The sequence below is a fragment of the Kwoniella newhampshirensis genome, chromosome 4 (genome assembly GCF_039105145.1).
Source record: "Kwoniella newhampshirensis strain CBS 13917 chromosome 4, whole genome shotgun sequence".
Taxonomy (NCBI): Eukaryota; Fungi; Basidiomycota; class Tremellomycetes; order Tremellales; family Cryptococcaceae; genus Kwoniella; species Kwoniella newhampshirensis.
The window spans coordinates 181063-207873 of NC_089958.1; the positions used below are offsets into that span (position 1 = coordinate 181063).

Sequence of the window (26811 nt, forward strand, 5' to 3'; positions counted from 1 at the left end):
CTTCCTTGATTATGCACACCACTTGTTCACTGCTTAAATTACTTTTTTCTCTCCAATTCACACTCCCCTATGCTTGAGCTGAAGCCGGAGCCGGGGCTGTAGCGGGAGTAGGGGCTGAAGCCTTCTGTGAAGGTTGACGATTTTGTTTGGGCGGACGAGACTGGATCGGTCCTTGTCCTTGACTTTGAAATTTAGATTGACCTTCTTGCTGCTGTACTTGAACTTGAGATGTTGATCGAGCACCGCCTCGAGGACCTGCTCATGAGCCGATGTCATCAGCACAAGTGCTCGAATACTGTGACGAGGTTGTGCGACTCACCAGATCCTCCTCGGCCTCTGCCAGCAGTACCTCGACCTCGGCCACCGGCAGCGTCCCCTCGTCCCCTACCTCGTCCTCTGGTCGATGTTGGCGCGAGTGTCTGCCTGCCTACAACCTGGAACCCATCCTCATCAAACTTGGGCTTGGCTGGAGTTTTCGCCTGATCGTGCTGTTGTCGTTTCGCACCTGAGATATGTCGCTGTCTTGGCTGTTGTTGGCCCTTTTGACCAGGAACGGGGTCGTTCATTGCGGGTGTCGGCGCGGGGGCGACACTGCTCTCCACCGCTGTGGGCGCTGCCATAGCAGTCGCATCGGCAGACTGTGTGGTATGGGCATTGGCGAGCTCGTTCTCTTGAACGATGGCGTGTGCTGCGGCTTCCTCGGTCTGGACAGGAGTTTCTTCTGCTTTCGAAGGGAAAGGGGCGGGTGTGGCGGAACCGCTCATAGCGAAGGCGTCTCGAATCTGCTGAGCACCCGTCTCATCGTCGACATCGTCCTCTGCGGTCCAGTCGAAGTTGGCAGGGGGGGTCGGCACGGTAGGACCAGGACTAAGAACGCCAGAATCGGTGGCGGTGGTGGGGATAGGGGGTTCAAGAGCAGCAGGCGTGTAGGATTCGTAGGGCGGTTGCAGCCCAGAAGTCTGAGATTGGCATGGGATTAGCGACACGTGGGTGTGGAGAGAAACAAGACGAACCTGATGGGCAGCGAGCCTAGGAACAACCTCGAAACTTTCCTCCTCGGCCAACTCATCTTCCTGAAGGAAGTTCAACGCTCCACTCGAGCCGGTTGTCGCAGCCTGAGGGGGTGCAGACGCCTCCTCTGCTTCGATAGTAGGTTCCTCATCGTGGTCATTTGGCAAACCCTGCTCAGAGCGAGGTGCCGAAACAGCTTGAACGACCTCTGGAATAGGTTCCGCAACGGGTGTCTCGATAGCCTCCTCTTCAGCCTCGGGAGTTGTCATCTCAGTAGTTTGAGAGTCGGATTGGGAAAGAAGGTCGAGCAATTCGTGGACGTGATCATCTAAGTAGCAGGAATGAACGGAGACTCCTTGTGATTGCCAGACAGCTACTCACTCTCCTCATCCTCGCCTACCGGTCCTCTGACCAGACCGCTGATGACAGCAGCGGCAGTTTCCCTGCCATTGGTGAGATCCTCGTACATCCTACCAACTCGCAGAACATCGGTAGCTTGAACCACATCTTGCAGGTTTGAAGGAAGGTCAAGTTTAGCGAAAGTGAGGTGTTCGTGATCCGACGTTCGAGCGGGGTGGAGGAGGGTATGCAGACGAAGGAAGAGAGCGAGGGGTGTGGATAACGTGGTCTGCAAGAATGAGGGCAGAACATTTTCAGCGAACTTGACTCGAATTTGGAAAAGAGGTATAAGAGGTGTATCGATATATCGACTGAACTCACTTGGAATTCAGTAACTTTGGTAGATGCTATCCCCTCAGCTTCCTTTCGCGCCTGCTCTCTGATCTCTCGGACCTTTCCAGCTTGTTCCAGCTCGACATACTATAATTTAAAGCAACAAATCAGCCCACTTGAAGCATTATCACCCCCAGTGCATTAGTATCATCCGGAAGCGGACCCTCACAAGGCTTGAAAGTCGAGATGACTCACCTCGACCTGCTTCGAAAGATCTTCCAGCTCTCGGTAGGTTCCTTCCAAGTTCGGTAAAGCTGCAATAGCAGCTCTCTGATCATTGTTCAGTGTTGATGGAGGCTTCTCCGCATAGCCCTTGAACCGTTGCTGAAACCGATCATGAATCAGATTAGCTCAATGACCACCTTTTCGTGGGACACGAGATACAACATAGCTAAGATGACTCACGATCTTCTTGCCCAATGTTCGCATACGTTTCGCGATGACCTCTTCCACCGGTCCTTTCTCTTTGCCAGGTCCACCCACCGAGGTCGTTCCAGGTACTCCTCCTTCAACTGTCTGTGCTTGTGCTTGAGCCTGCGCTTGTGCAGGAGCAGCATCTGGAACACCTTGTGCTACCGCGGTATTGTTAGATGACTCAGCGGTAGCAGCAGTAGCAGCAGTAGGAGAAGCGGGAGCGGGAACACCTGAAGCGGTAGGTGTCGTTGCCTTTTTCTTCGATTTCTTTGTTTTCGGATTCGAGGAAGGAGCAGGAGGAGCAGCGCTTGGGACGGAGATCCCGACTGCTTGTGAGATGGCTTCGATGACGGCGGACATGTTTACAAGATATTTGATGTAATGGGAGGGTTGCCCAGCAGTCTGGTTGCTGTCGTTTGCTGGGATCTATGGAAAGAGACAAGATGTCCAACAATGAGAGGTCGGAAGGATCGAGGTTGAGTCAATCGTTGATGCTATCAGGCTGCCACCAACCAGAAAATGCCCGTCATGGAATGAGGGAGACTCGACCACGACCGTCTTACGTAACTAACTACCTGGAGGGGAATGCTGTCAAATCAATACTCCCGTCTTCGAATGTGAAAGAAAGAGTAACTGAGGTGATAGCTAGAAGATCGATCATACGTTTCTTGTCTTGCTCGACGTGATCTGTATCATTCGGTATCCACATTCGGTCCTCTCATCCAAATCCCTACCATGTCAGGTATGCAGCTCCCGCCGGGATTCCGGCCATCTCAACCCCAGAATGGCGGTAGTGGATCGGGTGGGAATGCAGGACCTTCGCCGGAAGAGAGAGAAGCGGCAGAGTCGAGGGCTAGACAACAGGAGGAGATGAAGAGGAATATGATCGCGGCGATGTTGGAGCCTTCAGCGAGGGAAAGACGTGGGTGTCGGTCCGAGCAAATACTCCGGAACGAAGTTCCATCTGAGCAGACATCTGCGATGGACTCAAGCTTATCCCAGTTCAAAATCAGTATCACGAATATCACTCACTCGACCGCAGTTGGCGTCTCAGGTCGAAGATCTGTTGGTGAGGATGGGCCAACAAGGTCAGATCAGGGGTCAAGTGACGGACGAAGCGTTGAAAGGATTATTAGAACAGGTGGGTCATGGTCTCGTCCGGTCAATAGTCATCGGACAGTTCGCTTGACTTACTTTTTTCTTCTGCGCATTAGGTGTCAAACCCCCCTCCGATAAAGAGTTCAGCACCTGTCACTTCCTCAGCTGGAGGACGAACAAAATCCTTAGGGGGAGGTATCACCGTAAGCTCACATCTATCTCCTCCCTCCGCAGAGGTCGTCATGCTGAGTGAGCATTGCTCCTCGTTCAGATCCAACGAAAACGTGACGACTCGGATTCTGACGAGTACGATCTGTAGTACACACTAGATACTTTCTGCCTGGCTCTCTAATCCCATCTGTACTTTGTATCAAGATACCAATCACAAACTCATACTGCAACTGGGAAAAAAAACTGTTTCTTTGTCCTCCAGAGAATCCTCTCCCGACCAAACAAATGAATCCAGTGACCGTCTGCATGCAAGTACAAACATCCCTTACTCTGTCCCACTCTAGGCAACGACGACCCACACTCGGACCAGGTTGTCCGAGAAACCAGCGAAAAGAGTCTGACCATCGGCGGACCAGGCGAGAGAAGTGCATTCGGGCTTTCGGGCTCCCTCGCTGAGGCCGTCAAAGTCAGGTCGGAGGTCATCGACGGTGGACCTGCAGAGAGTGTATCTGCGTCAGCATAATGTCATTCGAGGGTTGGGGCCACACAATCCACTCACTTGCTCTCCAAGTCGAAGATCTTGATGGAAGAAGCGGTAGCAGCACAGAGCCAGTATCGGTTGGGAGAGAAGACGAGAGCGTTGACGACGTCACCAGCCTCGAGTGAGTAGAGGTGCTTGCCGTCGTTCAAGTCCCAAAGCATGGTGATACCGTCCTTACCACCGGAGGCGGCGAGAGATCCATCGGGAGAGACAGCGAGGGTGTTGATGTAACCGGTGTGACCGTAGTGGTTGGTCTTGAGCTTGCACTTGGACAGCTCCCAGACCTGAACAAAAGTGCACCAAGTCACTCGTCAGCGAATTGCAGTCCAGACTTGTATAGAGATACAGGCGATAATGCAAGGATAGGTAGGAGATCAGAGATCTTGGTGGAAAAGATAGTCTCATAGGGATTGATGGGCCCTCTGAAGTAGCAAATATAAAATGATCGCATCATGTCGATGGTGATGAGGGCAACGGTGGAAATGAGATGCGAGACTCACCTTGACGACCTTGTCCCAACCGGCGGAGACGATGACGGGGATGACGGGGTTAGGGGAGAATCGGACGCAAGAGACCCTGAAGAATTGACATGTCAGTCACTGCTCGCACCGAACTTTTCCCCCAGCTCAGACTTACCACTCGGTGTGGCCGTCCTCGACAATGTTGAACTTGCACTCTCCGAGGGTGTTCCAGAGCTTGATAGTCCTGTCTCGAGAAGCGGAGACGATCTGTCGGTTGTCGGCGGAGAAGGAGACGCTGTGGCGGGTGTGAGAGTTAGCTATGTTCTTGGGCGCTTTTCCTCCAAGCCAAGCCTGTTGAGATCCATTTGAGCTGTTTCGTCCATCATGACCCCCTAGTCGAAGTTTTCCACTATGCTCCGGCCCCATCCAGAACGTGACCACTCCAATCCGTGTGGTCCATCCTCTCTCCAGTTCCAGACTGCAGATCCCCGTCCACAATCCTTCCTTTCCCCTCTAGAACCTCGATCCAAGATGCTCCATACTCAAACTCACGAAAGGACATCGCCAGTGTGACCGACAAACTTCTTCGTGGTCAGACCCGTGTTCAAGTCCCACAACCTGAGGGTGTGGTCCCAAGAGGAGGAAAGGGCGAATTGACCGTCGGAAGAGACGACGACGTCTGAGACGAAGTGGTTGTGACCGTGGAGGATCTTTTTGGGGAAACCGAAAGAAGCGTCGTCTCGGGTGAGTTGCCAGACGATGATGGTCTTGTCTGTAACACAAGCGATCATCAATGTCAGTTGAGTTCCGTTCCCCCTTGGACCCTATGTGGCTGTCCCCAGTTTCTGTCTCTCTTCGACAGTGACACGGAGCGGAACACCACCCACCCCTAGAAGCGGTCAAGATCATGTCGGGGTTCTCTGACGAAGTAGCAATGGCGGTGATCCATCCACCGTGGCCGGCGAGGGTACCCTTGAAAGCGAGAGGCTCGGCCATTTTTGAGAAGAGATTATTGGAGTGAGGATAGTTGGACAGATATGGGAATGAGGAGGGATGGATCTGTTGAGGATGATGGCCTTTGAGCAATGGAGAGAGAGAGAGAGACAGGGAGGTGTGTAGCGTGAGCGCCGCAGAGCAGAGCAGAGCAGCAAAGGGAGCAGCATTCGTTGCATTTTGCATTTTCCGACATTTTGATCCAAAGAACTTTCGCCAATTTGGAGATGGAACGCAGAAACTCCGAAACGCCGATCGAGGAATGAAACAAAGTCCCCCGGTGGAGGTTGTCCACTTTTTCACGTCTCAGCTCCTCGTGCATGCTGTACACCATACCACTCTGCCGTGTCCGCTTTCCTATATAAACCATAATGTACTGTTCTCATCTGGCTTTCTTTCTCTTCTTTAGGCTACCTACATCTAGCTTGCAAAGCTAATGCTTCCCTCTGCCTACCTTGTTCGCCTACGAAAGGTCGCAAAGGCAGTCTCACTGGTTTACGATCGATCACGTCCCGCCTTCTTTCTCAATTTCCTATGCGAACCTCTGGGTTCCGACCTCGTCTGGCTTGTGGAAGAGGCCTCATGAACATTCCGCAAGGAGTCATCACTGTGGCCGATTCCCGATGAAGGCGAAGGTTCATTGACTTTCAATGAGCGAGGAGGATTTTCCAGGCTCGCGCTCTCGCCTGTGAGCATCTCGTAAGTATCTTTGTGGAATCGCGGCAACCTGAGCGGGGTTCTGTCGTCGGAATCTGGTCTCGTGCTATATGGATCAGGCATCGACATAGCAAACTCAGTTCCCGCTCGAGAGCGGGAGCTCGCCAACTGATCAGTATCGGGTAGGAGGCCCTGTATGGAACCATGACCTGGTTGGGTGTTCTGTGAGCTTGTACTAGATTGAGTGACATATCCGGCAAATGGCGATTTCGCCTTTTTCTCGACCAGCCCCATGTCTCCGACATGCTTCAAAGCCTTTGGACTGGCAGGCAAACCGAGAGAAGACCTTCCTGATGCAGACGCACTAGATTGTCGGGGACTTTGTGGAAATGATATCCCGGTAGGGGAGGAGGGGGTCTTGAAAGAATCTCCCGTCCGAGGAGACTCGGGCTGCCCAGGTGTATTGTGCCCGATACCATCATTATCTTCAAACTCGGTGACAGCGAAATCACTATCGTCTGTGATAGGCCTCTGGATCTTTGCATGTCGACTTGAGACGTTATGAGTGGAGGATCTTGGTGGAATCTGTAAACTCGCAGCGGACGGATTGAAATGGGGGCGACTCTTCCTCTGGGTCTTCTTCCAACTCGCCAGCGTTCCCGACCTGTCCAACGCGTTTGAATCAGGCTCTGACCCCTCGGTCAACTGATCCAAAGCAAACTGGGATCTGCTTCTACGGGTGGGAATCTCAGACGTCATTGGCGACGGTGACGGTGAATCCTCGCCGGGGAGTTGGGGCGAGACCAGTGCGAGGGAAGCTCGCGAGTCGTTGAGACTTGAGACAGAGTAACGTCTCTGACCAGCGGAGCCCGACGGACTTGTCGGATCCGAGACAGACTCATATGGCGCAACTACCGGTGGCACGTAGTCCATATCCCAATTAACAGATCGGGAGGCCGATATCGAGAGTCGTCGTGCGAGCCTGTCGAGAGATCTTCTTCGGTGCTTGCCTGTCCCACTTGAGTTGCTTTGAAAACGACAGCACCGCATCAGCAGAGGTTTAAATCTCGCGCATGGGTGGAATCTGCTTACCTCCTGAAGGAATCAACCGAGGTGGTACTCGTCGCCGATTGTGGAGACTGCAGCGAGAATATTGGTCCACCGACACTGGTGTCGAGTCTCAAAGCTGGAACAGCAGGGGATGCAGCAGAACGGAGCGAGGTGACACTGTCATTCATAGCTTCGTTGAGGGAATTGTAGCTCCTGGTAAGGTCGAGCCGGGACATGGGTGTCGAGCTCCTACTCTGCGCCAGGGGAGCGTTGAGGTCCGACGAGGAAGATGCTGCACTGTTAAGTGAAGGGGATCAGTGAAAACTTCGCTCCCCCAAATCAATAACTCCACACTGAAGTACCCCGCAACGAGCAGAACAGCTGGACTACAACTCGTTCTAGGCTTAGAGATCTGACTTACCTACTATTGGGCGCAGAGTACTTCTTCCCAATCTCCCTCCACTCGTCCGGAGTACGTTCTCGCGGAGGTGTGAAACGTTTCTCCCAGCTTTCATCTGGAAGTTGTGGGATACGAGTGTTGGGAGTGATCGATCTCCTCCTCTCTGTGACGTTGGCCATCAAGTCCGCATCGGGACGACTTATGGATCGTCTATCTGGAAGACCTGAGGAGAAGTCATTTCGGTCGGTCAGTCTGAACGAATCGACTCGCTCGTCACCCGGGAGGAGTTGAGAGAGAATCGAATGCTAGGCGTACTTACCTTTTCCAGCTTTTGATCGACGCGATCTGGAGTATCTGTCAGACGGCATTGTTTGTTAGGTCCGGACTTCTAGTCAGTTGAGTCTATCAAGACACCTGGGCGAGTCTTGCAAGCAGTCAAGAAGAGGAATACACCTTTTCTCGGTCTCTCTTCTCTATTAGAACTCTCTCGTCGAAGGAATTTTGTAGAGGAGAAGAGTTGTTTGGAACCTGGCCGGAAGTATTGCATACGAGACGATTTGGGAGGCCTCTTTTATACCTTATCGTGTTCACTGATCATCGCCACCCATTCGGACTCCGCTTGGTGCTAGGTCACCTCATAATCTTGTTTCGAGTCAAAAGCGACAAGGAAGTGCAAGAAGGTGACAAGACGGCAGGGCTCTTGCATGACGATCACTTTAGGCTCAATGATGGGACAGATTGTCGAAATCGAACAGGTCCTTTCAGCCAAGCAGCACAGCTTTGACTTTCCTTCGTTCGATTGTCGTTTCGTAAGTGAGTGAGTCAAGCACTGTCAGTATACAAGACATTTTTGAGGCGATCACATCCCTCTCATCTTGCGTCACATTATGAATGCGTCATAAGGCTTGAAAGCTCCATGAATGGACGTGAAACCGAGCATGAGTCGACCAGTGGTGAGCAGAGCACTGGACTTCAGCAATGATCCAGCCCCAGTTTTATCTGTAATTTAGCAGACGTTGAAACGGGTTCGGAAAGGATGACCCTTTGTCAGAAGTGACAAGATCGTTGCTCGGTCCCGCGGAGATCGAAACGCTACGCGAGAAGTATCCGCTGGTGTACGCTGCAGTTTCTCGCCACTCGTCCTTCTGTGGCACGAACAATGCTTTCCTTATATTGAGCATGAGGACGTTTCACGATCGGCGTTCAGCACGATGCCAGTGGAAGTTTACTCGTCATCCTCGTCTTCTTCCTCACTGTCTTCCTGTTTCTTCCCCTTCTTCCCTTTTGGCTTTGCCTTAGCAGCAGCCTTTCCCTTCGGCCCTTTCTCCTTCGGCGGGTTGATCATGTCTCTCTCCACTCTCCACTTCTGCTCGATCTCACCCTTCCTAGTCTCCCACTCGGCATCGTCAATACCTTGTATCTCGTACAACAATGCGATTTCTTTGGTCCAAATGGCGAGCTGGTCGGTCGGTACAGGTGCATCCGGTGCCGGTGTTTCCAAGACGAGTGGGATACCGGACATGAGCGGATCTCGCATTATCGATCGGAAGGCGGATAGACCTATTTTTCCTCTGTAGCAATTGGAAGAGCGTAGATCAGCTATCGAGTCGAGATCGCGGCGACAATCGATCATATAGCTGGTGTGATCGTCTAGCACTGCTGAGCAGAGGGGAGAAGTCAGGTAGACAGCCAGTGGACTTACAACCCTATATTCTCGTGCAGATCCTTGTTCGCTCCCAGATCCGCCTTTGAGTCATTCAGATGCATCCCTCCCAGATACCCGTTCCCGACCTCTTCATTGAACTTCCGCATTGTCTCCTTGTACAGCTCTGGTGTCCGTATGTCGTAGCCGGCAGCGAAAAGGTGGCAAGTATCGATGCAGACTCTGACTCTTGATTTATCGTGTACTTGAGAGATGATCGATTTGATATCTGAGAAGGCCGTTCCGACGATATTGGACCCAGCATTGGCCTATATCTTTTTCGGTCAGGGGCCGTGTGTGTTTGCACTGAACAAGACTGACCATGTTCTCGATCACGCATATGACCTCTGGAACTTCGGTGTGAACCTGGTTGATGGCTTTGGCTATTGAAACGAAACTTTCCTCTTTGGTGCATGCGCCAACTGTAGATCCGGGACTAGAAGGCGGAGATCGCTCAGCACATGAATGATGAAGCAAAAGGGACTGAAGACACTCACTGCCAATTGTATAGCTTGACGCCGAGCTGATGACACCGAAGGATTTCGTCTTTGAAGCAGTCATATGACGTTGCCCACTTGACCCTATGGTATTGATTTCAGAGGAGCAAGAGACTCAAAAGGACAAAGATATAGGTCGCTTACGGATCGGGATTGCTGGTTGGCTCGGATCAGCTACATGATTGATGTTACACGCTCGAGACCGGCTCACCCTAGATTTATGAGATAGCTCCCATGTACCAGTATACTCTCTGCACCATATCCCAGTCCTATCATAGCATGTGGACCGTCAGCGGGATCCACTTTGGGCTCCGGTTTTCAAGACTGCTTCCGCCAGAACTCAATCCCACTCACCGCCTTGCTCTTTACTCTTCAACAAATCCCTGAAACGTTGTATCGTCTCCTCCTCATAGGGATTACTCTTCCATTGTCTCTGGCTCTTCGTGAATAAAGCTAGACCATTCGCACCGGCCAATCCTGCTCTCAACAGAGCCGTTGCGGGACCTCCGGCCGTCGACATATGCGCCCCGAGCAACATCGGTCTGAAAGTGGACGAACTCGCCGCAATGCCTCCGTTAGGCGCAGAGGTGGCTGATGGAAGTGTGAAGATTGGATCGTGGCCTTGTCGGAGAGGATGTAGAGATGGATCGAGGTCGGTCGGAGGCCAGATCTTGGATTTGGCTGTTCTTGCCTTTTTAGCAGGAGGCGCGGTAGCTTCGTCAACAGCGGCGGTCTCGATATCGACTTTGACTTCGTCAGTCACTTCTGTCGTATCTGCTTTGACCTTGGTGATTCGTTTCGTCTTGGTGGTCACCTTTCCACCTTTCTTTTCGGTGCGAGTAACGGCAGGCTCGAGGGGAGGCGCATCGGATAGTGAAGTCGAGGGAGAAAGTTCGCGTTTTGACGCTGTAGATCGACGAGGAGGCATGGTAGAATCTATCCAAAGGGATGCAGGGGGCAGACGCCGGAACGGAGAGGTGTGTGAGAGCCAATGAGAGCAGCGCTTCAGAAGCATACAAGGTCAGGTCAGGTCAGATTGAGCCTCGTCAAGACGGTTCAAACCCATGAATGTCAGGAGATGTCAACTCATGTTCAGAGATCGGGGACGCGTCTCGAGTCAAAAATCAAAATCGACTTGGGGATGTGGCAGGCGGAACAAGATCAAATCCACCGATGACATTGGACATGATTCCGATGGCATTCCAAAACGACCATTCAACCTATTCACAGCTCCCACCCTCGACCGCCCCATCGCTCAACTTGTCTATGACAACCCCATGATCACTAATTTCTAGTCACGAATTTTGCCTCTTCTCGAAACGTATCCTCAACGCTGGTCATTCCCTCAGTCAGCGTCTTTCCGAGGGCTTATATGCCGGCTGAAGTTAGGAACTCGACCACTGGAAGAAGCCTGACTGTTCTGGCTATCCCCCGTATTGCTACGGAGGGGGAAACTTGGCTTGCTGACTTCGGCCGAACACTGACCTTCGTCGCCTGTGTGTCCGGATGGCTGAGACGGACGGCTGACTGTCGGACGGACAAATTTCTCCAGGTAGAATGGCTCCGGCTCGTCTGAGGATGAGTCCGAAAAGAATAGAGTCTCTCCCGGATCAGGAATCTTCAGATCAGATTGATGGGAAACGCGGGATCCGATTCCTGAGGGAGTCTCTTGCTGTCGTCTGTCAACGGAGAGCCACGGTTTGTCGTCGTTGACGGCCCCTGAGTTTTTGCTTTCCATTTGGAATTCTCTTGTGTGCGACGCCGGAGGGGAGGTGTCCCACAAAGCCGGATCAGGGGAGGAAGACTTGTCAGTGGTCCCGCCTTCCTCGTTGCTCTCCTGCCCGTGAGTCATTCTCTGTTTTCCACGCCAACCACCGGAAGGCCACCCCACTGCTCTTTTGAACTTGTCACCGATGGACCGGGATCGGGATCGGGTTCGGCTTTGGGCAGTCTCAGGCATTATGACGGTAAGGTGCAGGGGCGGCTGTTGCTGTCAACAGATGTTCAGGGGTTTTGTACAGCTGAGTTGCCGTATGAGGTGCGTAAGATTCCGTATGGATTGAGTAGCTCAGAGGCAAAAGTGTTGTGGGGATGGCACCGGTCGACTTTATATTGAAAGATACAGATCGAGGTCGACCTTAACGTTGATTTATCTGAAGATCACCGCCTCCTCCTGGTGCAGAAGGCCCAAGCTTAAGAAAGGAGCCTATCTTCAAAACAGTGGTGAAACTTGGATGAGACTCTCGACGACAATGCTACCTTTCGTCTCCGATCTCTACTCTGTGCATCTTTTGTGTTCTTGCCTTCTTGTGGAGGTCATTGGCAACTCCCATAGGATACAGGAGTGGGTCACACATACATACTTTGTGCCAAACCTGATCCCGTGCAACCTCTCAGGGTGACTGGTCAGTGAAACGTGCGGTAAGCAGTAGGCGCAAAGGAACAGGCTGCATACAATCATATCGTTGCTGACCGCAGGCGGCATTCAGGATACTATGAGATCCTACTAGGTAATTGACGAGCATAAGATCAGAATCTTCCATCGTATAACTGCCATCAGACAACGACACAAGCCTGTCGCAGCTTACTGATCAGACTCTTCGCCCTTCAAAGTTTTAACAGAGCCCTTGGAGATAAGGGCATGCAGACGACCGCTTCCCTCACTCGTGGCGGAAGCGGCACTTGCGCTGGTATTCATACGGCTTGGACGACTGAAGTTCCAATTGGAGCGAGGTGATGAGGCTAAAGAACCACCAAAAGCATCTGCAACCTCAGATGGGTCGGGATCCTTGCGGACAGCAGAGGACGATGTGGTAGCGATCCCGACGGCAGAACTGGGAACGTCGGCAGTGGGGCAGACATTGTTTGGCTGATTCGTTCGTTGAGACTGAGCATCACTTCCAGGTGCAGAAGAAGCCCAATTCTGGCAGCAGATTCCAATCGTCCCTCATACTGCTGCACATCCCTCCTCTGTTCTGCGTTGCGCTCCTCGAGAGCTTTTGGGCTCCATTTGATCGGATCCCCAGGATCCAGTGGTGTGAGATTTGAATCACTCAAGACTGCTCTTAAAGCAAGATTGCTTGCCTTCCGGGCCAGTTTTTGCCCGAAAGATGGAGCACCAGACTGGGGACTAGATGGCGAGGAAGGGGACATATTGATATACTTGTATGTGAATTCAGCGTTATGAAGATATGTTATTTGAGAAAGTGCGTTTGCGTGAGAAAAGGTTTGCTACGAATCTGAGGACTTGAAAGGGCTTTAGTACCACACTATATATACCTTCAAAGTTGACACAGTAATCTGTTCTATCAAAAAGCCAAGTAGCCCTCCTCCTTGTCTGCTTCAAAGGTTCTGTACGCTTATCAGGGCACCTTCGTAAGCGAACAAGGCGGCAGTCTAAATCTCTTGCAAATTGCTATCATCCCTTTCACTCTTGGATTTTATTGTAGGATTGGTGTTATCTTGTGTGGTGACGTTGCACTGATGATGTATGCAGCCCTGGCGACGAGACCAACGCCTGAAGATAGATAAACATGACGTCAAACGATCACACCAGCTAGCTTCGCCTCAAAGATAACAGACACTACGTCAAATGACAGAGCAATCGACGCCCTTTGTTTGGTGAGTTCAAAGCGCATTCTGATACGTGCATAAATCGAGACTCCTTAAGACCTATGGGACTGGCCACATGTGTCGGAGGTCGGCATGTCGACAGGGCCGTACTCTACAAATCGAAATGCTGGTGTGCTGCCTGCTGTGCGTACCATGTCTTTCCAGAAGAAGCATACAGTGAGAAAGCCTTTCGGCTGCGAAACAATATCTGAAATACGAGAATCACCGTCCATGAGAGTCCGCGCTGCATTTCAATCTAGTCTACTCTGGCTGCATACTGCTGACACTGGAGAACTGAGTTTCCACGGAAGCCCGATTGTCAGATCTCGGTGGCAGGGTGATTCGTGCAAGCCTCTCAGCCTCTCGTGGTGATTCGGCGTGCGTAATGTCGGAAGATGGGCCTTCCTCGAATTCCGTGGCGACGGTTCGGAAGCTTTGCCTCGATTGATTTTCCCTTCGTTCCGCTGAGTCTGATTCAAGATGTCGATTCTGGGGATGAGAGCGCTGGCGTTCGAGACTTCCAAACCCTTCTTCGAACTCCGTCATGATGGATTCCACGCTCCGTCTTGTTTGATCGCGGCCCTGCGTGGTGACGGTGGCAGTGGCCGCAGGTCGTAAAGACGTGGCGGCATATGAAGCCATTGCTGTGGAATGTGCCGGAGAATCGTCACCTACTCTGCCGGACAGATAATGAAGGCTGGAAGGCGCCTGATGAAAGGCAGAGGCTTCGGATGGTCCCGTCCAGGCAGGCCTCGATCGAGAGGTGTCGGTTGCCACATGTCGTGAATGTCCGTCAGTGGCCGGTTGGCTCGGCTGCCTCCTCAATGCTTCCTGTTGTTCCTCGTAAGTCGTGAGTAGCGTGAGATCAGAGGAGCTATCGCTCTCCACTCCCAAGGATGGTGACCCTCCCGCGGTCTCGGGTCGTCTCATACCTTCCTCCTGCTTTAGCTTCCTCGAACATTCCTGCTGCTCCTCGTAGGTTGTCAGGGGAGTGAGATTGGGCGAGCTCTCCCCGTCTAATTCCACCCCCTCCCACCTCTCCCTTGCGGATCCATTCCTGCGGAAAAGCTTTTTAAGAGGTTTTCGAAGTTTGGACGACATGCTGATAAGGCAGATGGTTGCCTCAAGACAGTAGTTCTGAGGTCTCTCAAGATGACGATTGTGGATCAAGAGATTGATAGGAAGGTAAGTTTACATGTAAGTTATGGAAATGATCTATTGCAATATTTCCTGAAAGACTGGCAGAACTGTGACGAACGCTTTCCGACTCAGCCCATACTGATACCTTGTCATTTGTGTCTTTTTTTGGGCGGACCATCAAAATCATCAGTTGCGTGATCACTCAGCACCTCTGCTAACCCGAAATCATCAAAGGAAGCTTTACTCGTAACGGTTGCGAAACGGGCACAATTTCTTGCGATCACAGTCATACCTTTCACTGCTCTTTTTCGTGTGCTCGTCCTTTTTGTAGTGCTGTGACCCCTTGGAGACGTGATGACGAAAGACGAGAAAGCCACATCTTGTAGGATAGCTCGGTCACAGCAGGAGAGGAGTCTCTATCGCACCTTGGGCTATGTCGGTAGACGATACGATCCACAGGGTCAGGATTGCAACTCGGAAAGGAAAGATAAGGAAAAGTGTCATGCCGATTACATCTGCTTATGAGCGGACTATGGGTACTTATGTATCGAGATGGCTGACATAGCTATGTGTGAAGTGTTCGATTTAGACCTCGATACAAAGGGTTCTGGCCGTGGTCTAGTCAATCTCAGAGGCAGGGCATTATTCGACCAATATGCATTTCCGGTTCCATGTGTTCGTCGACGATGCAGGCATGACCTAACCGTGATGTTGTATATAGCCTGGTGGTCTATATCAGGAATGTGTCCTATCAAGTATCTGACATCTAATGACCTATAACAAGTTGCACGTCGGAATTGATCAAGATCTACCACAAATCACTCTATCTCAATTCCGGAAAGAGGCTCGCTGGATATCGCCCACCTCGTTCGCATCATAACAAGCTGGACCATCACGGTCCTCTACCTTCCATTCGGTACGGCTACGAGGCAATCTGGCTCTGTAGTAGTCTTCACTGGGGTAAGATCTGCCTGTCCCAATTTGACCGGCCGCAGTATGACTGGGACCCGGATCAGCGGAGTCAACGTCAAAATCACTGGTTTCTTCGGGTCGCGTCGGGATTCGACTGGACGATCCACTGTATCCAGTGAGGCCTCCACGAGTGGCATCAGCGTAAGACGATGTCCTCAGACCATGCGATGACGGACTCCCAAGAGATCTGAGCGGTAGTTCTCCTGGCTTCTGGCTCATGATAGCCACACGGGCCATTTGCGCTGGGTTCCCCAAAAGTTTAGCGGCCCGTCTCTCTTGATCATCTGCGTCACTAATCTCAGAACAAGAGGACCCAGAATCGTATCCCGAACGTGTTCTTTGAGTCTGCTCAGTCTGATAAAGAGCACGAGATTGTGCATCAGGCTCCATGTCAAATTCTGTTGCCACCGACTCGAGAGACGCGATACTGCGTGGCTTCCGACTGGGTTCACGACCACTGGGCAGAGCCATACCTTGACTACTGCTGCTTGCTTGAGCACTCGAGGTTCTGGGAGGAGCAGGCGGTCTCTTTCTCCTTGCGGATATAGGCTCCGAAACATTAGCAGTCCGAGAGGAGGCCCGAATGTCTGTCTGGTCAGGGATTGGCATGGGGACATGGGACATGTCTACATATCCAAAGGTTGTCTGATCCGAGTAAAATGCCGTGGAAGAAGGTTCAGAAGAGTTCTGAGCAGCTGACTGGTAAGACGGCGAAGCCGTGAAATAAGACTCTGCTTCATTCATCTTCGAGCTTTCGCCCGCAGAGGGAAACGTTCTTGACCGGTTGCTGTGCGGCGAATGACCGCCAGCCATAGCCTGCGGAGGTTCCCACTTGTAAGGTTTGTAGTATGGCTCCTCGCCCCGGTGCTGCTGTTCCATCAATAGTGCAAGAATCCTGTCCTTGTCCGGGCGATCATGAGAGGAGCCGACGCTCATGGTCTGAGGCAAGGTCTTTGCGCGCTGGAAGACTTGGGAGGCTTTCTTTCCGAGCGCTCTGAATGAGCTTTTCCCAGAATTGTCGGACATGACGGGCTGCGAAACAGATTGGGTGATGGCCGAGAAGGGTACAGTGATTGTATTCTGTAAGTGGTGATGAGTAGTGGTTGGGCAGGAAAAGGTCCGGTTGATCCGAGGATGATTTTCTTTAGACTGTGTTAGCTTATTGAGATGAGAAGAGTCAGAAGAGTCAAGAATATTCCTCCCCTATCAGTCCCCATTTATACCGTATCGGGTTCGGGCTTAGCTCCTCTGACGGAGTATCGTTCAGGACGTAATAGTCGGTCTGCTTGTACGAAAGGATCGTCCACCTGAAACTGATCTCGAACATACAGTATATCATATCTAGACAAGATCCTTTCTTTTACGCACGAGCGCTCCTTTCCACAAACCGGCTGTCTCTCTTCGCAGCCTTCTGGAGTGTAAGGAGGATCTTCTGCACAGTACATCGAATCAGATAGCATGTCACGAACGTGTGAATCAAATTCGTGATCGGGGCTTCCATCGAGCAAGAGAAAAGAGAAAAACATTGGATATACTCGGGAAGGTACATTGTGGACGATGATGGTCATAATCGCATAGGTCAGACTGCGTTTTAGCATATATGCGACACACTGAGTATGATGTGGTGCTAGTCTGTCGTTTGGACAGTACTGCATCACACGTCAGCGCTCATATTCGACCTTCCGCTCGCTTTCAGTCAGAGTGCCACATCGGTCATCCCCTCACGCTCGAGGAGGTGGAAGCAGAATGGTCTTCGGATTTGCCAAAGGTTTTCAATCATAGTGAGCCGTTTGCTACACATATACAGGTACATGTATACATTAAGCCTTCTCAAGGTATACACAACAAAAAGATCACATGTAATTATGGGTGATGATCGTAACCATTGGTTTTGAAATGTGTACAATGCGCGGACATAAAGTTTTCGTTAAACAGTCTTAATTAATTGAATTCGTCAAAGTGTGAATGATAGTGGGGGTCCGCATTCCGAACTTGAGGGTGCGACACTCTCGGCTGGTGGATGGAAGAGCCGCTTTCTTGAGCCGATGGAACGAGGTCGACAATCGATCTGACCTATCTTCGTATTATCCCTTGCCCACCTTCAGCTAGCTGGTTCACCCAATTCCTCTCCTCGATCTCCACCATATTTTGATGTCTCGGACCTGGTTGAAGGGGGGGAAGATGACGTCGTGCCATTCGTCGAGGTCGATCATTATCCACATTTGCTTCAAAATTCCTCTCGTGTCGACCCCCGGCCATTGGGAATCGAGCAGGTAGGGCACGCTGAGGATGCGGTACAGGGCCCACTTGGCGGGGATTTACACCTGGTGGTGGTACTGGCCAAGGTTGGATCGGAGGGACATAGAATGGATTAGCGAGAGGGAGGGCCCCTTGCAGAGGAACTCCTGGACCAACAGGATAGCCGAATGCTGCAGAACAACAAAATTCAACAACTTGATATAATTGACATTGGGTAGGAACAACTCACCTTGCGCCAGATTTAATCCCGCTTGATGCAGATGACCACGGTGAGGTGCTCCAAGTGCTTGAACATCAGGTGCAGGGGGTGCCGGGAGCGCATGGGGAGCGAGGCGTGCGAGCGGTCCGTTGAGTGCATTCGGCATATCGACATTAAGATCTTCTTCGGCCAGCTGCACACCCTCCTCCGCTGCAGCGGCACGAGCTCTCTCTTGTGCTTCGTCCCGAGCCGCGAGAATCTGCCGTGGCGTTAGCCTTCAATGTTCGCGTGCCGAAATCCAACTCACTGCCTCGTCGTCTAGCTTTCTTTCACTTCCATCCCAGAGGGGACACTTGCCTGCCTGCTTGGGACGCTGGTATTGTTCAGGCGCTAAAAGGGGATCAGTCGCGTAGTCGGACAGGAAAGCGTTTGTAACTGACTTTGATCGAAATGGTCGTACCTGTTAGGCAGCATTGGTCAGCCTGACTTCGACAAAGTTCTCATTCTCTCCTCCTTCAAGCTCACCCCTGTATAGGCTTGCGACATATGTAGCACGATATTGCTCCACATTGAAAGCAGCAGATCTTATTACAACTGGACCGATACACATTAGCTCCGTTACTCGATTTGGAAAGCTTTCTCACCCAAAGTCTTTGATGAATGGCTTGGAGCATTTAGGACACTTTCGAATTAACGCTTCGGACATGGCATCTTCTACCGTGTGACGCTTGTCAAGCTTGCGATCAGCTGCCGTCTCTGCTCAGGGTGCTGTCAGCCACAAGTGAGGGAACAACATGAATGGACACCGACTGACCTTCACACGTCTTCGGAATGTGCTCCTTATTTCTACACTTTCTACACGTGACCTGCCCGCATTCCTCGTTCATACATCGGAACAGCTTGTCGTTTGGATCATCAACAATCGCCGCAAAAGGACAAACTGGACATGATTCTAAACCCTCTATCTCAGCCAGTTCGAGATCTCTGGCTTGCTGTAGGCGATGGTATAGGCCGAGTGATTTAGTCGAGAGGAGTCGGCCCAGCTCGGATTCGGGAAACGCGGCTTGACATCCACTCATATCCATGCAGAGGATGGACTAATCTTCCTTCAGCACTTGCCACATAATCAGTAACTTACTGTTTGTTGTTCTCCCAGCTTGGTTTCGGCATGAGTAGTGGTACAAATTTGGCAGAACAGATGACCTTCAGCACATTGATAGGTGTCTTCCTGTGGACAGATATGGTATAAGCACGCTTTTACGACTACTTAACCTCGACAGACTCACGAAAAGGACCTGATCGAAGCAGCAGCCACACTCTATTCCTGTCCCGTTCTCGGCCGCTTCCTCCTGAGCAACGCGCTTTGCTATCTTACGGTCGTTTTCGGCTCTTCTTTCGGCTGCATGAGACCGTCAAATGGTTTACGACGTACTTGGTGGGCCATGTATAGCCATGAGACTCACCGACAGTCTTCTCCACGAAAGCCTTCTCCCGGTCAAACTCCGTCGAACCTTTGTCGTCTTTACCAGCCGCAGAACTTTGCGAAGAAAGAGTCACCAGCTCTCGCGCAGCTTTGCCCTTTCCTTTCCCTACTGGTCGTGGCCGCTTCAGCTCAGCGTACGGTCGAGGGATAGTCTGGCCATGTTCTACAAGTCGGAAGTAAGTCGGTGCGTAGAGACAGGAAAGGGAGAACAGTGTTGCACGGATACTATTTCACAGTAAGCTTCGATCAAGGTTTGAGGAAGACCTGGAAACCCACTGTGGAACCGGGATGAGCGGGAAAACATCTTCTAGCGTAGCTAGAGCCTTGGATAGATATATTGCTCCCAGTCTCCTGTCTTTTCGGTACACCAGACCCAAGTAACCTTCATCCGACCTTTTCTCTTTGTCTTTGCCCTTGACTTTCGAGACCTCCTTGATCTTGGGATACCCTGCCTCCATATCCAACGCCATGTCAACAGTTCTGGAGACCACGTTTCGGGCTCCTGTGCTGAGCTCGGCGGTAGCGACCTGGAGAGCCCATGCAGGATCAAGATCTGGAAGGACTTCCAAAATATCCGCCAAGAAACTCTCAGCCGTAACAGTGGCGTACTGTGGGGCAGATGGGCCTACAGCCGTCACGACGACGGCAGCAGGAAAGTCATCTGGTACAGAGGACCCAGCTTCAGAGAACGGAGAGCTTGGCCGAGGGAAGGTGAGTGGCGACAAAGAACCTTGTACATCTGCGAATCGATCTGGTCGAAGCCGTTTTGCTCGACCGTGAGGAATATAGTCTGCGTCCTCTTCCTCCTCTTCCTCGCTATCGTTCAGGTCCTCCAACAATCTCTTCCTGTAGTTTTCCTCCATGATGCCTCCATCACGACGTTGATCAGGTGTCTCGACGTTCAGGAGGTCCTGTTCCCCGTCGCCACCAGCGTTGTCGTTGTCGGAATCGACAGGAATAGGTGCGTCTCGATTACTCGACCTCCTGAGATGCTCGGGAGGTTCATCAAGCGCTAGGACGGAGGAAGAGGAATCGCTGTCATTCTCATGGTCATCTTCCGAATGGTAAGACCCGGGCGGCAGGTTGGCCAGCAGAACTCGACCGCGGTTGACAGGCGTGATTGGACCCTTTGAGCGAAGACGCATTGTAGATCAGCGAGGGTGTATCATGAAGGCGCAAGAGAACAGGAATGTAAAGCCGAGACGGGGTTGGTGGAGAAGAAATGGACGAAAAGACGATTGCTGAAGTTGATGTCTCACCTGCAAGGGCGGCATCTCTCCTCACCCCCCCCTTTTGTTTTCACACGAGGTCCAAGCGGGGAGAATTCAGGTCGAGGTTGACTGGATATTGTGTTTCCCAGCGAGACACCAAGGAGCGGGAAAGACCAAGTATCTCACCAAGAGGAGAAGGTGGTCGAGTGTGTCATCTGTCTGTCCTCACCCAGAAGAGGAACAGGAAAGGAGGAATGAAACAGCACCTGCATGGGATATATAGTACGAGCACCTTGTGAAGGTTGACTTTCACTGTCCCAACTAACAATGCAATCATCCTGCTCGGAACTAAATTAACCGTTCCAGGGCCAGGAAAAACCAAGATAGCCACGTGGACCCTGGGGGGGGTGTGCACGGTTACGTAACCACTCGACCTTTCCAACGCGCGAGCGTTCAACCTCAATCGTGAGCGTTTCATTTGGATCAATCCATCCTTTACATCATTGCAACACATAGCCTCCAGCTTGGGACTCGAACTCGCTTGCATCTATATTCACATCACACTACCTCGGTCTATCCCGGCCCGCCCACAGATACGCTCAAGATGTTCATGACAAGGTGAGCGAAGACTTGCAAGCCGCAGGATAGCAGCAATCACAGCTCGTTCCTCCTCGCATGGTCATCGAGGCCTTCCAAGCTGACACAGTCACATTGATAGATCCGAGTATGATAGGGGTGTAAACACCTTCTCACCAGAGGTGAGCTAGACTCTCTCTTGTAAGTGAAGTGTCAGCTGACATCACGTTGCAGGGTCGATTATTCCAAGGTGTGTTCTCAATCTCAATCACGTTAGACTGTACTCATCCTACCCCTTACAGTCGAGTACGCCATGGAAGCAATCAAGGTAAGCTGTTTCATCGGTGGATGCAGAGCTTGACCACTCAAAAACGTCATTGCCTCATTGCACTCAGCTCGGTTCCACAACAGTTGGAATAACCACTCCTCACGGGACAGTTCTCGCTGTCGAAAAACGAGTTCCATCCCCGCTCCTCGAATCGTCCTCCATCGAGAAGATCATGGAGATCGACTCTCACATTGGATGTGCGATGTCAGGTCTGACAGCCGATGCAAGGACGATGGTGGAACATGCCAGAGTGACGAGTCAGATGCACGCTTTCACGTATGACGAGCCTATTGGAGTGGAGAGCTGTACTCAGGCGGTCTGTGATTTGGCATTGAGGTTCGGTGAGAGTGTAGAGGACGACGATGCCCTGATGGTGAGTGGGATATCCACTTACTACCTCCGAGACGTCGGTAGCCATGGGAGACAGAGACTTATCACGATCGCACATCATTCCAGTCGAGACCGTTCGGTGTCGCCTTGCTCATTGCGGGAATAGACGAGAAAGGACCTCAACTGTGAGCTTACGTGGAACTCTCATTCATACGAACTAAGCTCATACCGTCTTCCCCAAGCTACCACACCGACCCTTCTGGTACTTTCGTCAGATATGACGCCAAAGCAATTGGGTCAGGTTCAGATGCTGCTCAACAAAGTCTCCAAGATGCCTATCACAAGGTTAGCTGTAGTTGACCGAACGAAGGAGGTCTTAGCTGATACGTTTCGTAGCAAATGACTCTCCTGGAAGCTCACAGCTTAGCATTGAAGGTGTTGAAGCAGGTCATGGAGGAGAAGCTGGATGAGAACAATGTCCAGCTGGCTCAGGTAAGCTGCCCCATGCTTGAGGTCATTCTAGTCCGCTGAATGTCGGTACAATCACCTAAAGGTCACGAAGGAGAAAGGATTCGAGATCCTCGGAGAATCAGGATTGAAGTCTGTGATCGAGACTATTGCTGCATAGGAGAGAGAAAAGACACAATGTGAATGTATAGCATGCATGATTATAACGAGAGGTTTTGATGCGCGGCATGACTTGGATGCAGGCTAAGGGCATCAAGCAAAAAGCTCGACTGTCTCCTTCTGCCCTTGATTATCGCCCTCTTCATGCTCTCACTCTCGGCCAGGTCTCGACGAAGGATCAAGCAATGTCTATAAACCTCACTCCGATTTGAACACCTTGAGACTCTGCCATTCCCACCTTCCCGCTCTATCCCAAACCCCTCCCATACCTTTCCGCATATCCTCTTCTGTCATCTTCTCAGCGGCACCTGGATCTCGAAGTTCGACCATCAGACCTACTTCCAGCGTCTCTCCGCCCTCCTGAGCAGCTTGCAATTCCACCTTGGACCATTCCAACCATATTCCCGTCCATCCCCCGGAACCTTTTCTACTTGGTTCACCTAGACAGCTGACAAGTTGTCGTCCCACACTATTTGGCTTGAGAACCACTGTGGGGGGTCTGGACATCTCTGTTGCTTCTTCCCCCTCTTTGACCGGTGGGAGAGTCAGTGTTGTTGTAGGGAAATGCAATTCGATAGTCGGAGGTGGGGAATATGTGGGTTCTTCTTTCTTGAACCGGTTCCGTTGAGGTGGAGGAGGTGGAGGAGTGGTGGACGATGTTGAAGGGGTATTGTAGATGTCGACCGAGTCTAGACCTTTACTGGGCAGGAAACAGAGTGACAGGCCGAGGGAGTAATAGTTGTGATAGATCGCGTCCGGGTACGATTTGATGTCTGGTGGAGGAAGGGGGGAAGGTGAAGAGAGTAAGGAGAGGAACGCTGTGATCTGGGATGAGCCAGGAGGCAGGGAGAAGAGAGGGGCGAAGGAGGTAGGAGATAGGCCCGGCATTGTGTATCAAATGACAGAGAGCTGGAGGGAGAGGTAATGAAGATAAGATGAGTAACATGACCAAGAAGAGCGGTAAGGTTGAAAGCGTTGCAAGTGAAAGCATCCCCTTCAGGGTAGTCGAGGTGGAGGTGGTCCGTGCTCTTCTACGCTGGGCATAAACCAATTCTGTGTATTCTAACCCTCTTCCTCACTCTCTGTCGTCTTTCTTTTCCTTTTCTTATCGTCTTCTCTATTGGCCATTCTTGTCTCCACAGAAGTGCAGATCTGCCAATATCCCTGATATTCACACAGACATGCCGCCTACCTCGAGCAAGTATAGGCCGGAGAAGACCTTTGATCCTCACAAGGGTCAGCCTCTGGGTGGCAACACTCTTTTCACTTTCACTTTCTCTCCTCCACCCATAACCAACAACGACAAATTGCAGCTCGATCAGATAGAGTCCAAGAACCAACCTACACCCGACGAGGTCTACAACGACCGCAACGCCGACTTCACACTGATCAGCAGTGATAGCGTCTCATTCAAGATCCACAAATATCACCTGCTCTCAGAGAGGTGAGCGATATCTCCTGTGACCCCTTCGCAGTAATCAGTCCGCTCATACCCGTGGACTGATTGCGCAGCACCGTGTTCCGCGATATGTTGTCTGTACCAAGGTTCTCTCTTCGAGTTCCTACAGTCACCTTGACCGATCCCACGTTTGAGACCGCTCGAGTCCTCCGTCTCTTCCTCGACTTTCTCCAAAAGCGATCACCACCGGAACCGTCCCCCGAAGTCCTGGTCACGCTGCGACTCCTGATCCGCTTCGTGGACAAATACGATTGTCAATTGGTCTCCTACGCTCTGAGATTTTATTCCAAGAAACTCTTCAGCGTCAAGTCAATTGGCTGCGACAGCCTTTTCATCCTCGGTAGCAATCTCGGCGACATTGAGTATTGCGCCGAAGCAATTCGTAACGGGAAACACCTCGTATGGCAACCAGCAAGCAGTAATTCCGAATTTTCTGAGCAATGGACCACCCCAGAAGAACAGAGGCTGGGAACAATCGGTCCTGAGTACGAAGGCGCCAGCATGTTTGACGTGAGAACCTGGACAGTGTCTAACATCGCCAAGATCCCTCCCAAGTTTTTGGCAGCTCTCATGCGAGCGAGCTTGAGGGTGGATGCCCAAAAGTGGGAGAACGCAGACATAAAACCAGACGACTGGGAGGTGATGGCCAAGGAATTTATTAGGCTTATGAGATATGAGCAGGTGAGAATGGGTGATTAGGCAAGGTGCTGTCGGAACGTAGGAAGACACAGTAGCGTAAACGCCTTGAACGACGGGGTCGGAGGCATTCAAAGTATGTATTCCAAATAGTATGTAATCATCGAAGTTCTAGGTAAGAGTTCATGATGTCGATGTGTATCCCGTCAATCAGTGAGACGATGTTATACCATGTCGGCCAGAAAGCAAACAGGTTGCAGAACCTTATCATCGCGTCACGCCAGGCCTTCTTCCTTCCACCAGTGTTCACGAGGCGTACAAATCCATCCGCCCCGCTGTCCCTGTTTATCGTCTCATCATGCTTGAGATCGTTTTTGGTGGTTGCCCGATACGAAGCTGACAAGTACAGCGGCTGAATTTTCCTCAGATCTGGCAGTGACCAGAACATAAGATCCAGCACACTGTCGCCCTCTGGACACTCCTCGATATCTTGTTGAGCATGACTGAAGATCAAACTATTTTCATCTGGGATGTGATGCAGTTGACCACTGCGCAGAAGAGGAAACTTTGCCTGAATTCTGGTGGATCTCACCAGTTGCTAAAACTTGTAAGCGGGTACCGTGCCGATGTGTCATGGCCCTCATGACATTGCCCGAGCAGGCCGAGTTCGTTGTCCACACCAGAGTATTTGGACTTGAGTATCTGATCAGTCGACTTCAGGTGCACCCAATCAGTCTCAACTTCACTGCGGCTAAAACTTTGCTCAGAGATTGTGCCATATCACCGCTTACTTTGACACCACAGCATCAGGTATGAAAAATCAGGCAGCATCCGTCGCGCTGGACAGAGATAGTCCATCCTGACGACACCATTTTCCGTTGACGACGATGCAGATTCCCAGACTTTTGACTCGAGGTCACCATCGTGACTGTTTTTGTGCGTTGTCGTTGCACGTGTTTCGGTCAGATTCCGCATCTCTCGGCATGGCCTGTCACGCACTTTTTCATATCGAATCTCACTCGATCGATCCGAACCAACCTGACCCGCAATCATCATCCGGTCAGGTTCACGACGAGGAGATAAGATCGTGTTGATTCGGCACAATGTCGTCGTTCACGAAGCTTGTGATATTTACTTGGGAGAGCAACAATCAATATGACAGGAATGGTTTCTAGCTCTGCGAGGTCACCACCATCCAGCAAGTATGCCTACGCGACACTCGTGACCTCCACCTCGTATCTGCCTGGCGCGATCCTCCTCGCCCACTCGTTACATCAACATTCCCCTCATCCACTCTTACTTCTCTACACACCCAAATCCATCCCAGAAGCCATAATCACCGCCCTACTCACCGAGGTCAAGCGGTCCAATATCATCCTCACTCCTGTGGATGCTCTCCTACCCAAATTCGACACCCCTCAAACTCTGATCGCTGAACGATTCGCGGACACGTGGACCAAACTACGGGTGTTCGAACTGTACGATCTGGGATATGAGAAGATATGTTTTCTCGATGCGGACATGTTGGTCTTTAGAGATCCTGGACGCCTTTTCGAGCTTCCGTTATCGGAAGACGGATTGTTGGCCAACGGAGCGTGTGTCTGTAACTTGGATGACGATTCTTGGGCACCTAAAGAATGGAAGAAGGAGAATTGCATCTTCACAGGAGAACAACATCCGGACTGTCTGGAAAATCCTCGATCGGTAGAGTCGACTGATGGACGACAGGAGACCTATCGATTGCTCAATTCTGGCATGTTCGTATTTCGTCCTTCGGAACGACAGTGGTCGACCATGTTGGGTGTGTTCAACGACAATCCAGATCGATTGAAGACCTATCAGTTTCCCGACCAAGACTTCCTCGCCGATTTCTATGATGGCAAATGGACCAATGTGGGTTGGCGATATAATGCAATCAAGACGATGAGATATTGGCATCCCGACATGTGGAGAGACCATGAGGTGGTCGTCTTGCACTACATTGTGGATAAGCCATGGGCGAAGAAAGTCGGCGAAGATGGTGTAGCTGGATATCTGGGCAAGGATGGAGTAACACATACATGGTGGTGGAAAGCTTATGCAGATTGGGAAGAGGAGAGACGGAAAGAAGGGGAAACTGAAGTGTTGGAGGAGATCAGCAAATATGCTGCGCATTGACGATTGCACGCATGCAGCCCGCTCAATGGTCGTTCCAGAGTGCCTTTGTGACGGAAGGACGCACTCTTCCCACAGAAGTTTACAACACAGGATCA

The 26811-nt window shown here is 51.4% G+C and overlaps 15 protein-coding genes across 15 annotated transcripts; 4 read left to right on the forward strand and 11 right to left on the reverse strand.

The window, feature by feature from the left end:
* Positions 1-67: 67 nt before the first annotated feature.
* IAR55_002067 (uncharacterized protein) lies at positions 68-2517 on the reverse strand (the record flags this gene model as incomplete). Its single annotated transcript, XM_066945184.1, has 7 exons — positions 68-255; positions 320-959; positions 1014-1339; positions 1393-1639; positions 1732-1830; positions 1939-2067; positions 2149-2517. The coding sequence occupies 7 exons, from the start codon at positions 2515-2517 to the stop codon at positions 68-70; spliced, it is 1998 nt and encodes a 665-aa protein (XP_066803873.1).
* A 375-nt stretch (positions 2518-2892) lies between these two features.
* Positions 2893-3574, forward strand: IAR55_002068 (uncharacterized protein; the record flags this gene model as incomplete). Its single annotated transcript, XM_066945185.1, has 4 exons — positions 2893-3079; positions 3171-3298; positions 3372-3458; positions 3527-3574. 4 exons carry the CDS (start codon positions 2893-2895, stop codon positions 3572-3574), a joined length of 450 nt encoding a protein of 149 aa, XP_066803874.1.
* A 192-nt stretch (positions 3575-3766) lies between these two features.
* IAR55_002069 (40S ribosomal protein RACK1) lies at positions 3767-5424 on the reverse strand (the record flags this gene model as incomplete). Its single annotated transcript, XM_066945186.1, has 6 exons — positions 3767-3920; positions 3986-4251; positions 4468-4543; positions 4604-4723; positions 4981-5200; positions 5316-5424. The coding sequence occupies 6 exons, from the start codon at positions 5422-5424 to the stop codon at positions 3767-3769; spliced, it is 945 nt and encodes a 314-aa protein (XP_066803875.1).
* A 492-nt stretch (positions 5425-5916) lies between these two features.
* On the reverse strand, positions 5917-7896 carry IAR55_002070 (uncharacterized protein; the record flags this gene model as incomplete). Its single annotated transcript, XM_066945187.1, has 4 exons — positions 5917-7105; positions 7171-7425; positions 7550-7751; positions 7848-7896. The coding sequence occupies 4 exons, from the start codon at positions 7894-7896 to the stop codon at positions 5917-5919; spliced, it is 1695 nt and encodes a 564-aa protein (XP_066803876.1).
* An 857-nt stretch (positions 7897-8753) lies between these two features.
* IAR55_002071 (uncharacterized protein) lies at positions 8754-10655 on the reverse strand (the record flags this gene model as incomplete). Its single annotated transcript, XM_066945188.1, has 7 exons — positions 8754-9099; positions 9231-9499; positions 9552-9666; positions 9728-9811; positions 9872-9883; positions 9939-9996; positions 10082-10655. The coding sequence occupies 7 exons, from the start codon at positions 10653-10655 to the stop codon at positions 8754-8756; spliced, it is 1458 nt and encodes a 485-aa protein (XP_066803877.1).
* Positions 10656-11072: 417 nt separating this feature from the next.
* IAR55_002072 (uncharacterized protein) lies at positions 11073-11687 on the reverse strand (the record flags this gene model as incomplete). The annotated part of the gene is made up of 1 exon (XM_066945189.1): positions 11073-11687. The coding sequence occupies one exon, from the start codon at positions 11685-11687 to the stop codon at positions 11073-11075; it is 615 nt and encodes a 204-aa protein (XP_066803878.1).
* A 782-nt stretch (positions 11688-12469) lies between these two features.
* IAR55_002073 (uncharacterized protein) lies at positions 12470-12880 on the reverse strand (the record flags this gene model as incomplete). The annotated part of the gene is made up of 1 exon (XM_066945190.1): positions 12470-12880. One exon carries the CDS (start codon positions 12878-12880, stop codon positions 12470-12472), a length of 411 nt encoding a protein of 136 aa, XP_066803879.1.
* Positions 12881-13600: 720 nt separating this feature from the next.
* On the reverse strand, positions 13601-14440 carry IAR55_002074 (uncharacterized protein; the record flags this gene model as incomplete). The annotated part of the gene is made up of 1 exon (XM_066945191.1): positions 13601-14440. One exon carries the CDS (start codon positions 14438-14440, stop codon positions 13601-13603), a length of 840 nt encoding a protein of 279 aa, XP_066803880.1.
* Positions 14441-15307: 867 nt separating this feature from the next.
* IAR55_002075 (uncharacterized protein) lies at positions 15308-16477 on the reverse strand (the record flags this gene model as incomplete). The annotated part of the gene is made up of 1 exon (XM_066945192.1): positions 15308-16477. The coding sequence occupies one exon, from the start codon at positions 16475-16477 to the stop codon at positions 15308-15310; it is 1170 nt and encodes a 389-aa protein (XP_066803881.1).
* Positions 16478-17524: 1047 nt separating this feature from the next.
* Positions 17525-18994, reverse strand: IAR55_002076 (uncharacterized protein; the record flags this gene model as incomplete). The annotated part of the gene is made up of 7 exons (XM_066945193.1): positions 17525-17880; positions 17940-18168; positions 18217-18299; positions 18350-18369; positions 18435-18503; positions 18554-18665; positions 18724-18994. 7 exons carry the CDS (start codon positions 18992-18994, stop codon positions 17525-17527), a joined length of 1140 nt encoding a protein of 379 aa, XP_066803882.1.
* A 41-nt stretch (positions 18995-19035) lies between these two features.
* Positions 19036-20537, reverse strand: IAR55_002077 (uncharacterized protein; the record flags this gene model as incomplete). Its single annotated transcript, XM_066945194.1, has 4 exons — positions 19036-19137; positions 19196-19308; positions 19373-19617; positions 19669-20537. 4 exons carry the CDS (start codon positions 20535-20537, stop codon positions 19036-19038), a joined length of 1329 nt encoding a protein of 442 aa, XP_066803883.1.
* Positions 20538-21207: 670 nt separating this feature from the next.
* IAR55_002078 (proteasome subunit alpha type-5) lies at positions 21208-22465 on the forward strand (the record flags this gene model as incomplete). Its single annotated transcript, XM_066945195.1, has 9 exons — positions 21208-21221; positions 21322-21361; positions 21414-21429; positions 21482-21507; positions 21575-21880; positions 21964-22022; positions 22080-22182; positions 22234-22329; positions 22391-22465. The coding sequence occupies 9 exons, from the start codon at positions 21208-21210 to the stop codon at positions 22463-22465; spliced, it is 735 nt and encodes a 244-aa protein (XP_066803884.1).
* Positions 22466-22662: 197 nt separating this feature from the next.
* Positions 22663-23352, reverse strand: IAR55_002079 (uncharacterized protein; the record flags this gene model as incomplete). Its single annotated transcript, XM_066945196.1, has 1 exon — positions 22663-23352. One exon carries the CDS (start codon positions 23350-23352, stop codon positions 22663-22665), a length of 690 nt encoding a protein of 229 aa, XP_066803885.1.
* Positions 23353-23645: 293 nt separating this feature from the next.
* On the forward strand, positions 23646-24622 carry IAR55_002080 (uncharacterized protein; the record flags this gene model as incomplete). The annotated part of the gene is made up of 2 exons (XM_066945197.1): positions 23646-23908; positions 23977-24622. The coding sequence occupies 2 exons, from the start codon at positions 23646-23648 to the stop codon at positions 24620-24622; spliced, it is 909 nt and encodes a 302-aa protein (XP_066803886.1).
* Positions 24623-25723: 1101 nt separating this feature from the next.
* Positions 25724-26716, forward strand: IAR55_002081 (uncharacterized protein; the record flags this gene model as incomplete). Its single annotated transcript, XM_066945198.1, has 1 exon — positions 25724-26716. The coding sequence occupies one exon, from the start codon at positions 25724-25726 to the stop codon at positions 26714-26716; it is 993 nt and encodes a 330-aa protein (XP_066803887.1).
* Between the last annotated feature and the right edge of the window lie 95 nt (positions 26717-26811).